The sequence below is a fragment of the Poecilia latipinna genome, unplaced genomic scaffold, assembly GCF_001443285.1.
Source record: "Poecilia latipinna isolate Pla-1442-1.1 unplaced genomic scaffold, P_latipinna-1.0 Scaffold50, whole genome shotgun sequence".
In the NCBI taxonomy this organism is placed as follows: Eukaryota; Metazoa; Chordata; class Actinopteri; order Cyprinodontiformes; family Poeciliidae; genus Poecilia; species Poecilia latipinna.
The window spans coordinates 311,287-325,078 of NW_015112666.1; the positions used below are offsets into that span (position 1 = coordinate 311,287).

Below are 13,792 nucleotides of genomic sequence, written 5' to 3' on the forward strand. Positions count from 1 at the left end.
TAAAAAACAGAAACAGAATAAAAGGGGTAAATACTTTCTCACAGCGCCGTATCAAAACATCTTTTTTCTATTTTTATTTTGAATTCTTCCACACTTTTTACCTGTTAAAATGAAACCAGAAATGAATGATCATGCCTTTTCTCTCCTGATTGTTGTTTTCTGTTTTTAATGTGTTAGCTTTATTGTTGTTGTAGGAAAGCTAATTTTAAAAGGTTTAAGAGTTGACCTGCAAAAATGAATAACCCAAATTGTATGAAGTATACCTTTAAAGATCATGGTCACCTGCACAAAACGAATGTAACATTATGTGACCCAACCACATCTGTCATGGCTTTTGATCTCTCGGTGGGTGATTATTTTATTGATTTGTGACCCATGCATGGCACAATGACTATACAACTGGTTTCCATCAAAACCCCACTAAAAACCAACAATGTAATGTTGCCTATTATCATAATTAGGAGATATAAATGCTCTTATTTTTGCAAAATGAAACAACACTGTGGAAGTTGATTTGTATGATATGTTTGTCTGTTTCTGTTTCACATAACCAACATTTTATGGATTACTGAGGAAAAAGAGGGTCAGAAAAGTGAGCATCATCGTAGATAGAGTGACCTTAAAATTACCAAAATGTGCTTAAGTAGCGTTTAAAAATGTTCGGTGTTGCTGAGGTGTGTACAGCCTTCCCAGATAGCAACGTTAATGTTAACTACTGCCTTCCAAATAACCAACGATACCTCCAAAGCTTTAAAAGGTGACATTTTAATTAGTGGAAACTGAAACAAGGCAGCGTGTCCATCTCTCTGTCGTCCTCCTGTCGAAAAGCGCTCAAACTTCCAGTCCTGCTTACGGTGTTGCTCATCCCGACAAACATTCCCGACAGTGTTACTTGCAGCGCCGCAGCAGTCGTTCTGAAATGACTCACAGCTCGTTAAAAACACACCTGCAACACCTGCGCTGCAGAAATACCTGGCTGGACCTGCAGCTGCTTCCCAAAGGTCAAAGGAGATGAAGACAGGTGTTATGTCACAGAGAAATGCATAATGTAGTTACACAACATTCTCAAAGCCCCTTTGGATACATGTTTTTATTATTCTTATTATTTAAGCCTTTTGTTAATTGGATCTATTCCTTTCGCTGGTTATTCCTCGGGGGAATTCAGGGTTGGGTGGTCATGGTTTGATGCCTTCATTGACTGATTCAATTTTTCAACACCTCCAGTTATAATTATTGTGTATAAAACCTGCTAAAGAGAAAGAACTGCTTACTTGAAGTAACTTAGGTCCTGATTTTATAACAGAATTATTGTACATACCATCTATTGTTTTTTTATGAGGAATCATGTAACTTGAATGTGCTAGAGTTAGATTTGAAAAGCTTTTTTTGTTTGTTTTTAAATTTCTTTGGGAAAATATTCAGCTTACATCAGAAATCAGAGCGGTACTGAATTTAATTTAGTTTTCTGGGGACTACTACACTTAAAAAAATTTAAAAAAATATGTTTCTGATTCTTTGATAGAAGTAGAGATGATTTGATTCCAACATAAAATGTAATTTAATATATAAGATTTTTCTTATCTATGCATAAAACTTGTGTTTGTAATCTTTATCAGATGTTTTTTTAATCTAAAAAAGTTTGGAAAATACCTGCTGTTGTGTCTGTGGACTGAAAGTAATGAAAGTTCTTAGTTTTGATGCATTTAATATTTTTTTTTTCCTGAAGGAAGAAATTGGCCGATTCAAATATTCCCTAGAAACTATGAGTGGTAAATAATAAGTTAACTTTTAAAGGACAGAGAATAGGAGCGCATCAAACCCTGACCCCCTTTTTTGCGTCTATTGCTGTATGGTTTCTCAATGTTGTGATATTTAATTCTTTGTCAATGAAGCTAATGTGTGCTGCAGTATTTCCTAGTATACATCTCTGTTGATGGTCTTTTCTTAATTAGTTTTGTTTATCGGGGAGTGATGTCTCATTATTTCAATCTGTTATTGTAGCGTTTTATGTATACCCTGTTCCTTAGCCTAATATTATCAAGTATGTTATGAGAATGGATATTTTACTGGCTTTATAGAATGTTTTAAAATAAATATAATATTGACAATAAGAAAAAAAGGATTATTTAAACCTCCTAACACGTTGACTACATGCTACTAAGCGCTTGTGTTTTTCCATTAGGATATTGTGTGCTTCTCTTAATCATTTTCGTTGTAGAAAAAAATGAGTGAATTTATATTAGGCTTTGAAAAACTAATGACACAATTGTAAATTTTCCAGGAGGACTTTTATTAGACAAACGGCATCATCAGATAGAAGAAAATAGTAATTTTAATTGTCCTCCTTACTAACTGTAGGATGAGAAGGGGCTCGCGTTGTGGTGAACTATGTTCTAGCTTGTTATTCACTGTTACTTTTGATCATTTTTTTGGGTCTCAGAGGTGAATCGAGTTAATGAGAATTTGTAAGCTCACATATGCATATTGTATATGTGTAGAAATGTAATCACACTTTGTCTTGGATTTACATTAAACTGTTAAGTCACGGCAACAGTCTCCACTTTTTTATTCCATGGTGTGTGATCTTCAGGATAGCTCTGTGTCCAGTTCACTTCAGTTTGTTTCTATAGCAACAATTCACAACAAATGTCGCCTCAAAGCACTTTACAAAAAGAAAAAAATATTCAAATTAGTTTAAAATGTTTTGCTTTGAGTCACTGACTTACAGCATTTACTTCTCCTGATGTAGCAACATTGCAAAATCGCTTGCATCGTCGTTGACAGCTGTCACTCATACTGAGGATGCATGTGGCAACAGTGGAGAGGAAAAACTTCCCTTTAGCAGGAAGAAACCTCCAGCAGAACCAGAACTTTGCCCAGTACAATCTGCCACTTTCCAAGGCTTGAGAAAACTGAGCAGAGACACAAAAAGAAACTGATTTACTGATCCAGGAGAACTTTCCACACTCACGAAAAGTAAAATGTTAACATGAGAGAGAGAACAATTAGTTAATGGCAGCTTTATCTCAACTGATGCCGCCCTCCAGGAACGTTTCACAGCTAAACAGAGCGCCACACAAGAGAAACTGTAACGCTACCAGTTGAAATAACAGAAAAACAATGTAAGTTGGAGAGTAATAGAAGAAGAAAGTCAGGAAAAGTGGTCCATCGACAGCTTCTTCCTAGCCCTACACCGCATCCCAACTGGGAAAACTTTGCTGTTTTAACTATAAAACTTCATCGAAAAGGAAAGTTTTAAGCTTCGTCTTAAAATTAAACATGGGCGTCTTCCTTCCTAAAATGTTAAAAAAATACAGGTGCAAGCGTTATGAAACTGCATGTGATAACTTTTTACAAAGGTGAATTAAACTTATTTAGATAATATGAATACAAACCAATGTGTAGGTGGGCAACATTTTCTAAACATAAAATAGAAAGCATTCAACCTAAAAAGTTAGAAACCCGTACACCTTTCTTTTATTAAGGGAAACATCTGTCAGTTTTCAGGACCTATGCATATTGTATGTATAAATCACAAAAATTAACGATTACAATACAATTATTTTGCATTCTTAGTTGAAAAAGAAACCATGAACCCTGAGTGCTTTTAACTTGGTGACTTTGGATTCGGGTGAAAACAGTTTGAGCACTGCCCTACTGAAACCTTAATAGGACCACTTTGCCACCACTAGGTGTCAGCATGCACCAAAATGTTAACTTGCAATAAATGACAATGACGTGATGGGGTTTTGTTGATTATCTCCATTTCATTGAAAACTACCAAATAGAAAAACCTTCCAGGTACAAGTTCTGCAGGCTTTGAAAGCAAACAGCTTCTTGGATTATGGTATGACACTGCTTTCTGGAGCGACTCAGTTTAACGAAATAAGCAGCAAAATAAACAATCATTCTTAATTTTTTTTTATCCCACACTATTTGTAAACGCTGCGTTTTAATGTAGCTTCAAATTGTGATTGAATTCAAAGTTAAACATAAAGGAGTTTAAAGTTTAAATATAGGACTGCATAAAAACTGAAGGACTCATTAAATGGCTCATAAGGAAGGTAATCCAATTTAGCAGATAAAAAGCTGACACGAATATGTCTCCCATAGATGTTAATGCATCATTGCATGAAGTAACGTTGCCGTGGAAGCCGCAGACGCCTGTGCGGGAGGACCAACCTAATATTAAAAGGCAAACCTGATCGATATAAGCGTCAGCCAATCAGAATGGGGCTGGATTAGCAAGAGACGAATCAGAACTGCCGGGGGGCGGGGCTAAGCCATCAGGACGCGAGGGGGTAACTGGTAACTGAAATTGTGTCACATCACAAGGAGCTATCAGGTCCGGAGCAGCACGCTTTCTCCAAAATAACTTCAAAACAAGCAAGGTTCTCATAAAGCGCTTCATATAAAGGATTTTATTCTTTCCAAGGATATTTTCTCCCCACCTTCACGTAAACTGTCCGAGTCGGAGCTCGCTTTTTATGGGTAAGTGCGCAGCTATGAGCTGGCTGAGAGGACAGTCCGCTCCGGGAAGAAAAAGGGGGATAACCGTTTTATCCGAGCTAGCTTTTGGAAATATCACCCGAGTGCGGATGCTATCAGCGCTTAGCCTTTTTCAGCGGCACCCAAAAAGGGAATATTAGCTTTTTGTAGCTTCATGAGGAGCCACATGATGGCTAAGCTCAGAGTAACGGGACGGGGTAAGGACGGAGGCTGAAGTGTGTCTGGATGACAGAGCTAGCCGCTCTGTTTCACCTCTGGTAGAGATAAATTAAAACCCTGGAAACTGTTTTAAAAACCTCTACATATATATTTAATTCCTCAAAATGGGGAACACAATAGAACATGCTGCGCAAGTAAAACAGATTTGTTCTCACCTAAACTTGCTACAGTGGGAAAATTAAAAAAGTTTAAAAGAACTCCAGCTGTGACAAACAATGCTGGAGGATGTTTAATTTTGTTTATCACAACACAGCAATGAGGGGACTATTAAAGTCTCCAAATTTAATGTATTCATCAGGATTTTGTTTTATTCACCCATTTTTCTTTCCAAAATATCCCTACCTCAGATTGGATGGAGAGCATTTGTGAATATCAGTATCAAAGACTTTGCTCACAGACTCACAATTTGTCTGGAGTTTGGCTAGGTCATTTTACATAGATATGCTTTGATTCAAACTATCCGTTTTAGCTTTGTCCGCTTACTTAGGCTGGTTGTCCTCCTGGAAGTGGATGATCTGTCCTACGTTGTCGTCCTACATGGAAGACAACATCTTTTGCATGTTGTCTTCCATGTAGGCAGGAAGGAGTTCCAGTAGCAGCCTGTCTTTCCATGAATCTAAAAAGGCCTCTGACTGAAGCCTGTTGCTGTTTGATTATTATGAGATGCTAACACCATGTTTCCACAATTTCCCTGAGGGTAAATCCCAAAGGGATGAATAAAGTTTCTGTCTGTCTGTCTATCTATTTAACTAACTAACTAACTAACTAACTAACTAACTAACTAACTAACTAACTAACTAACTAACAGCTCATTAGAGGAGCATCAGAGATAATATTAACATGTCCATTAGTTTTTCGTAAGCACTGCTAATCCACTTACTTTGCTTTTGCCACTCCTTTAAATCTCTGCGCATTATGATGGATGGATAGATGGGTTAAACTTCCTCCTTCTCTCTCTGCTCCTTGGTTCTCCTTTTCAACTCATCTGGGATTTTGGGTCAAAGTTCAAGAATTATTTTAGCTTTTAAGATGCTAATCAGCTGCTCCCAGTTGGAAAAACAATTGCTTGTTTCTACAGCTACGCATCATAACTGTTTAAAAGAAAAAAGTACAAGCAAAAATCTTTCTAGCTGCAAAATGAGAGGGATTAATTGTTCAAATTAAGAAAACAGAACAAAAAAAAAAAGACTCGGATTCAGTTCCACACATGCAGACTCTGCTTCCTAATGAGGTGACCTGTAATGGGAACTGGTTGGTCTGGATCTTATTTAGGGGTATCAGAGTAAAAAGGTTTATAATTTGTCATCTTCCTAAAATAATTGCCTAATAATTTGGTGCCGCTGTAATTTTTTGTCAGAGAAAAAAAAAAATGTCTCCACCTCTTTTTTTTTCCAAAAGATGTTTCAGGCAGAAAAAAGTCACTTTTGACAAAAAAAAAAATGAAAAGGGTCATTATTCCAGGAAGGTGACAGAATGTAAAAAAGATTCTGTCTTTTCCTTCCACTTTATAGTTCTGTCCTGCTTTGTGTTGATCTCTCACATAAAATCCCAATTAAATTCACTGAAATTGGTGGTTTTAATCTGTATTGTTTTTTTTACTGAAGTGAGCTGTAATTTTGACTGTAAAGCACATGGAGTTTAGCATTTAGCATCAGTTTGCATCTCTGTTGTCTCCCTGCAGCCTTTGACCTCTGGAGGAGGATGCTCCTGTAGGAGTAATTCAAGCCTCTGTTGGTTGATGCGATGAATCTTCACTTCTTAAGCGGATGAAATGCCTTGAAGCTTGCACCGCCGTACCATGGCAGGTTTTCTCTCCGCTGTGGGTTTGGCGGTGATGCTCCAGGCTCTGATGCGTGACCAGTGTGCAGCGTTTCTGGGGATGACAGTGTTGGTAACGCTGATCTCTGCTGGCTCACCTCTTCTAGGTAAGAGAACACCTTTATACAACTCACTGAAACTCAATCCACTGACTTAAACTTTGTGTTATGTAAGTGGCTTCGATACCTATCGCGTGGCGCATCCTGCTGCGTTTGAGAAGCAGATTGATGCATGCAACACATTCTGTAATCTGCATGGGTTTTGTAAAACAAATTGCAAAAATATAACTGTTAAAAAACAGGAGCAACAATTGCTTTGGAATCATGATCACAAAATATTTATATATTTGGACAAGTTTCACAAACAGTTTAAACAGAACATATATTATTCAATATATTTCAGCATCTATTTGTCTAGTTATTTGACAACAGTATAGTTTCTCTGCTTTTATATGATAATTTTTTCTTTACATATGAGATTTTTGGGGAGTTCTATTTGCAGGACTCCAGATAAACCTTTTGCACTGGTTGCACTGGTGAAGCTAACTTTTTTTAGCTTAGTTGCACCAAAGTTTTCAATGGCATTGCATTTAACGTTGCAGTTTTACAAGTTTTTTTTTTTTCCATCACTGTATTTGGAGGCAATATTGACTAGCAAATAACGATCAACAGTCTAGTAAACATAAAGTTCTTTATTTGAATCAGAATTTTAGAAGTCGGGTAACTTAGTGAAATTGGTAGGCATTGTGTTTCTCACCTCTAAAGGACATTTAAGGTATTATTCTGTTATTTTGTTTTATATTCAGACATATATCTGTTCTGCTAATGTTTGCTGAGAGTAATTAGGATTTTATCTTGATGTATTTCTGTTCTGGTTCTTCTTCTCTTGCTTCAGTGTCTGCTTTATCCAGCCTCCACCATTCTGATCAGTATGTGACATGGTTTCTCAAATGTTGGAGACTCTTTGCACAATTGCAGCCTTGTTTGTGGAGTGCAGGGCAGCTGCACTGGGGTGCTTCAATTTAAGCTGCAACCTTTGCATCTTGAATCTACTGGCTAAAGTCAAAGATCTGACATTTGGCTTTCAGACTCAAGAGCCAAACAAAGAGTAAATGTCTGAATCTGCTAGATAGACATTCTCCCTTTACTTAAATGTATTGATGCTGACGTTATCCAATCAATGCAACTCCCAAGGGAGTTGAAAAAAATCTGCTTTGTTACTTTTTAGCAGGATTTAGCAGTAAAAATGTCAGGAAATGAGGAATTAGTGAATCAAAGTTCTGTTGAAATGATAACACAGCCATTAATGTAATTAACTACAGTTTTCCAATTATTGCATTGGTCATATTTGTGATACAAAAAGAAAGGTAAGCAGTGCTTTAAATGGAGCTGCTTGGAATTATATATATATATATATATATATATATATATATATATATATAATCGCTGTTTTCTTCTTTCCTCATGTTCTCATCTGTGCTGCTGTGAGATTCAGTCCAACTGGCTGAACATTACATCAGCATGAAGTTCGTTACACTTTACAGTTCAACAGTCCTTTGAATACCACACACTGATATTGAGATAATGATATATTGTGCTGCCTTAGGTCAAAGATATTTTTGCCTCTTAATTCACTTACTCCAGTTTTTTGCAAAAAATTTCACGGAAAATCAACGGATATCCAATTATTTATTTTTTTTGCGTTAATGTATAATTGTGAGTTCACTGCAAATTTTCTGTTAAATTGGTCAAAAAGATTTGGTTTAAGTGATGCTAACTCCCACCTGTAGGTGGCAGTAGTTCTTACTTCTACACTGCTGCCTCAACCTTCCTTGATCTGTGATCGATGTGGCAAGTAACAAAAAGTCACTTTTACTGTCGTACATAATTCCATTCAAATATTTGTAAAATTAACAATCTCTTTTGACACTGTCAATAAGTTATATGCTATCTTAAACAGTTAATCGGATTAATTGTGATAAATCCATTATTGAATATAATCGTCAACTAATTTGTAATCGATTAATCGTTAACAAGAGTAAGCATGCTCAAGAAAGGCCATTTTCTGAAACGACACAGTGACAGCAGTAATTAAGCAAAAACTGTGTAAAAATATCTACATATTGCATCGAAGATTAAACATAAACCTTCTTTATTTGTAAATGCTTCACCCAAAACTCATGTGGCAATTCTGTAAAAAAAAAAAAAAAAATCTCTTATTTAGCATCTTTTGCTATCAAATTATTAATTGGTTAATCAAAAAACTAATCAACAGATCAGCCCTACTCTGTATTGATGTTCAGTTCAGCGGAAAGGGCTGAGCTTATTTAGTACTTTTTAGATTTAGTACTTTTTGTTGCATTCCTTTACTGTATGCATAGCTTCAAATGATCAAGCCTACACTAAAGGAATGCCGCCTCACTGCCAGGAGACGTGTACTACACAACTCATCCTGCTGTTATATATCATTATAATACCAAGGTAGTTCAGAGAAAAATTTGCCATGCAGCTCGAATTTTGCCACAACACTATCTAAGAGTGAATATCATAAAATTAGATTGGTTATTTCTTTCCAATTCAATAAAGAGCGCTGTGATTTTCACTTCAGCTGTTGTTTTTCCTCTCTGCACTGAATTGGTTGACAAATTGGGCAGATGAAGCTGAGGGCCAGCAAACCCCCGTCTAATTACCAGCCCGGTCTGTTGCCACACAAAATCTGATCTGTTTTGGATGACAATATGTCCATTCATTGTTGATTAGAGCCAGGAGCAGCTACAGATCAATGGTTAGAAGCTATCAGAAGCCAAACTCTGGGTAATGTTGAACTGAGCGGGCCCGCTGCTGACCCCAAACCCACCAGCCTGTCCCGGCCACCGTCATGGCTCGGCTGAGAACAGAGGAAGCAGATCTGCAGGTTGGGAGGGGGTGAGAGGCACCAAACAGACACAAAGGATGAACAATAATTTCAAGATGGCCGACACATCTGACTGAGCTCTACTGATATGTGGAAGAAAAATGACGTGAATATTTTTCTTTTTTGCACTAACACGCTGTTAGTCCAAGAGTTGTTTTTTTTATTGTTATGTTGTGTTTTAATGTACAGCACTTTGTATCAGCTGTGGTTGTTTTAAAGTGCTTTATAAATAAAGTTGGTATGGTATGAAAATAGGATTCAGAATGTCAGATATAATTAGATTAAACTGAAAGTCAAAAACTGTGTCTCAGTTCAGGATTCAGAAGGAACCAATCTGACAATCTTTTCTTTAAACTGTAATAATGGAAACTGTAATTTCAAGCTGTGATATTTTGAACTGTAGCTGTAAATTTGACTTTTTGTTACTGACTGATCACAGTAACAAATGTCTATAACTAGACGTCTGTAACTAGACATCAAGGAAGACTGCTTCAGTAGTATAGCATCACTTAAAAACAACAATTGTTTCCGTTTTGTGGAAAATTTGCAATAAATTGACAATTAGGGCAAAAACATTCGGGGATCTGTGGATTTTGTTCAAATTTCTGCGATCGCAGAATCGCGAAAAATTGAAGTGAGTGTTTTAAATGTTCCCCTAATCACTTGGAGGAACTAAATCTTTGATTACAATTCTTCGGTCTGTTGCTATGAAATGTTTTTAAATTCAAAGCTCTCGTTAAGATTTACTGTGAAGAATCTGAGCAGCTCATGGTCAAAAGCAAACTGCCGTAAGCAAAAAGCAGCATTTGATTTTAACTTTTAAGTTGTAAACATGTTTAATGAAAGGGCTTCTTGGCCTTTGACCTTATTTAGAAATGTGTTTTGGATCTTTGAACAAGAGATCTGAGAAGCCCTGCTGAATGTTAACAGCTTTTCCAGCCTTTTTTGAGGCCTTATTGTTCCATGTCCAAACATATGCGACCTCATTTTGAGCTCCTCCAGGCGAAATCATGTTGTTTTGGTCCTTTATGCATTACAAACCAACCAGTAAGCACTTCACTTTACCCGTCTCAGACTTTTAGAGCTGAAAGCTTCCTTCCAACCTCCCGGAGGTCCTTTCTGGACCCGGCAGACAAAGGGCCTGGACTCTGACCGCGGCCTGTGGGAGGATTGAGACAAAGTGCTGAGTGATGAGCGCCTCTCTGGATGCCTTCTTGTTTTCTAAAGAAAACCTAGATTAAGATTTTTTTTGTATTTTATGAGATTTTTTTTTGTGTGTGTGATTCTGAACCCAAAGTTTTGGAAATGACTGAAAAATGTTCAGGAAAGTCAGCTGTGGCCTGTAGTTCTGTTTGTTTCTAGTGGTCTCCCTCTCTGTTTCACCTCTTCCTTTTTCTCAATCGGACTCTTGTGCCGCTTTCCTCCCCTCCCCCGTTTGCTGCTCCCCTCTTTCTTTAACCCCCCACCCGCCACCCATTCCCTTATCTTACAAAGCGTCCCCTCAGGAAAGCAAAACAAGGGTCACATGAATGTTTTATGAGGTCTGTGCCTTGCAATCAGGTCTCCATTCCCAGGTTCATATTGGTCAAAATCAAAGCAGAGATAAAGTTTGCAACTTCTTTTGACTTATCAAACCATTAAATAAAGTGCAGATTTGTTTTTTTCCCTCCTTTCATTTGTTGAACTCTTCCATTTTTATTTCAGTGCTTGATAACTGTTATATTAACAGTGTTTTTATATGCAAGTGTTGCTTTCGGACGAAGCTGCAGCTTGTTTTCAGTTATTCAGCAGCCTGAGTTTTAACAGAGAGCCTGATCTCATTCGGCTCCACTGATAAAAACAATGCAATCTTTCCCATCTTAAAAGCTTCCCCGATAAACCGAATGTCAGCAGCTCAGCCGTATCTTGATTGTTGGATTTGGATCGCCGTTGGCGGCCGCTGCCAGCTGAAAAGAGCCAGTCACGCAAGGGGGCTCAGCTGAAAACAGAACCATGTGTGGGGTTGCAGTTAGCGAGCGTTATTACTAGAGAAACACGTCCTCCTGTCTCCTTCTCCTCCCAGAAATTACACAACCATTAAACAACTTTGCTTTGCAATAAAAAGTCTGAAAACAGAGAAAATGATGTCATTAGATTTTTTTTTCACTTGGTGTCCAGGCGTTCTTCACACCTAAACCACATGCTCTCTGTCAGCAGCAGCTTGGAAACCGTGTTCGAATCTAATTTGATCTAGATTAGTTATATATACTTATATCTGAAGGTTTCAAGTTGTTGTAACAGAATTGCTGTTGAAAATAATATTGATGTTGGCTTTACTTTGACCCACTCCTCCCTGAATGAACCCAGTTTCTGCAGGATGATTCATCATGCTTTGTTTTGTTGTGGGAGACTTTAAAACAGAAATCTGCTAACAGTAATAATCCTCGTCTTATTAGGATGGTTTTAACGTGACTGGCTGCTGCAATTCAAGCCTGGAACCAGATGCAAAACCAAACAGTGCAACTATGTCCTGTGCAAAATAATTAAAGGAGAAAAACACATTTAGTGTTACATCACAACTCTGCTTCTCTGACTGAGGAATTCATTACGATTTTATTATTTTACTGACCTGAACCTTCAGAGTTACATAAAGACAGTTACAAAGTCGACCTCCTGTCACCTGAAGAACATTTCCAGGATTAGAGAACAAATGTCCCAACATTATCTAGAAAAACTCATTAATGCATTTGTCTTTAGTCCCATCGATTACAGCAACAGCGTCTTCTCAGGTCTGACTAAAAGATCAATCCTCCAGCTGCAGCTGATCCAGAACTATGCTGCTGGCGTTCTGACTAAAACCAGGAAGATAGAGAACATCACCCAGTTCTACAGTCCTTCCAAAGAGAGAATAGATGTTAAAACACTATTGTTAGTTTATAAATCACTGAACAGCTTATCACCACAATACATTAAAGATCTGCTGTTGTTGTATCAACCTTCCAGACCCCTCAGGTCTTCTGGTTCTGGTCTGCATACCCAGAACCAAACATAGAGAAGCAGCATTCAACTCTATGCACGACAAATCTGGAACAAACTTCCAGAAAACTGCAAAACAGCTGAAACACCGAGTTTCTTTAAATAAAAGCTAAAACCCACCTGTTTAGAGCTGCCTTTGATTAACATATTTGATTATTATTCTTGATGATTTTGGCAAAATGTGACATTTGTTGCTTGTTTCATAATATTATCTTGGAAACACGTTGAACTGCCTTATTGCTGAAATCCGTGAAGCAAATAAACTTGACTCGGTGGAGGGCTCGGATGCAACATCTGGTAGCCTGTTGCATTTCAGGCGTGCATTAACACTCCATTCACCTATTTGGCTGAATGGAGGAACTGCCACTGCCGCTCATGACAGATATGGATCCGGATGTTCAGAACACTTACAGGAATTAATGATGATTGAAAAAGAAAAGATTAGAAAGTTTTCCTGATGCTGCTAAGGAATCTCATTTATATACCTCACAATAAAGTGCAGTTTTTTGCACAATTCATTTTTGAAAATCGACCCTTCAGTAGTCAGTCCAGTTTTCTCTCTGAGCGGCATGATTGGTGGAATTACAGGTGTTTGGTTTCATGGACTGGCCTGACAATGAGCAGCCAACCAACTGGAACCCTCTCCTGTTTCAGCGAACAGGTGGTGTGGCTGTGTCGTCTCTGAGACTTTCATCATACTTTACCCACAGTAATGGCCGCCCTAATCCAGGCTGAGCATCTATGTACGCCTGGTTGCTGTTTGCTGCAATAAACTTTGACCCACTTTGACGCATTCTAGCATTAATTATTAAAAACGGGATAAATTCTCTTTGTAGTTTGAAGTAATTGGGTATTATTTAAACAGTTATTTGATTATATTTTGTATGCTATAAATTGAAGTTTTTAAAAGACTCATAAAATGATAATGGAGCGAAGACTGTGCTGTAAACGGTGCATCCTCTCTCTAATCTGTAATTACCCGTGTCACTGTTTTCGTCCTTATTTCAGTCATTATTATTATCCATTGCCTTCCAGTAATCACAATTATCTCAATTAGGGGGCTATTTTTGTTGTCCTTTCACCCAAGCTTCATTGTCCCAAAAAGGTGACTGCTGATAAAGTCCTTTGTGGCCGTTGGGGCGTGTTTTAGATCAGCTGACATTTTGGGGTCACGAGCAGCAGCTTGACCTCAGACATCAGTGATCTCCTGCACGAGTCGGACTCTCTTTGATTTTTAAACAGTTTTCAGCCACATAAATATTTACAGTCATTGTCAGAAACCATGTGTGTTTCTGCAACAACCATTCAACCACACATT

General features: G+C 37.7%; 1 protein-coding gene across 2 annotated transcripts in view; it reads left to right on the forward strand.

Annotated features, from left to right (window-relative positions):
• The first annotated feature begins 4,293 nt into the window (after nt 1-4,293).
• Nucleotides 4,294-13,792, forward strand: part of LOC106958838 (UPF0606 protein KIAA1549) — a 44,670-nt gene continuing 35,171 nt past the window's right edge. For both annotated transcript variants that reach the window (XM_015050967.1, XM_015050973.1), the window contains exons 1-2: nt 4,294-4,491; nt 6,410-6,653. In XM_015050967.1, the coding sequence (XP_014906453.1) occupies nt 6,527-6,653 (127 nt within the window). In that variant the 5' untranslated portion in view covers nt 4,294-4,491; nt 6,410-6,526. The remainder of the gene's footprint in view (nt 4,492-6,409; nt 6,654-13,792) is intronic.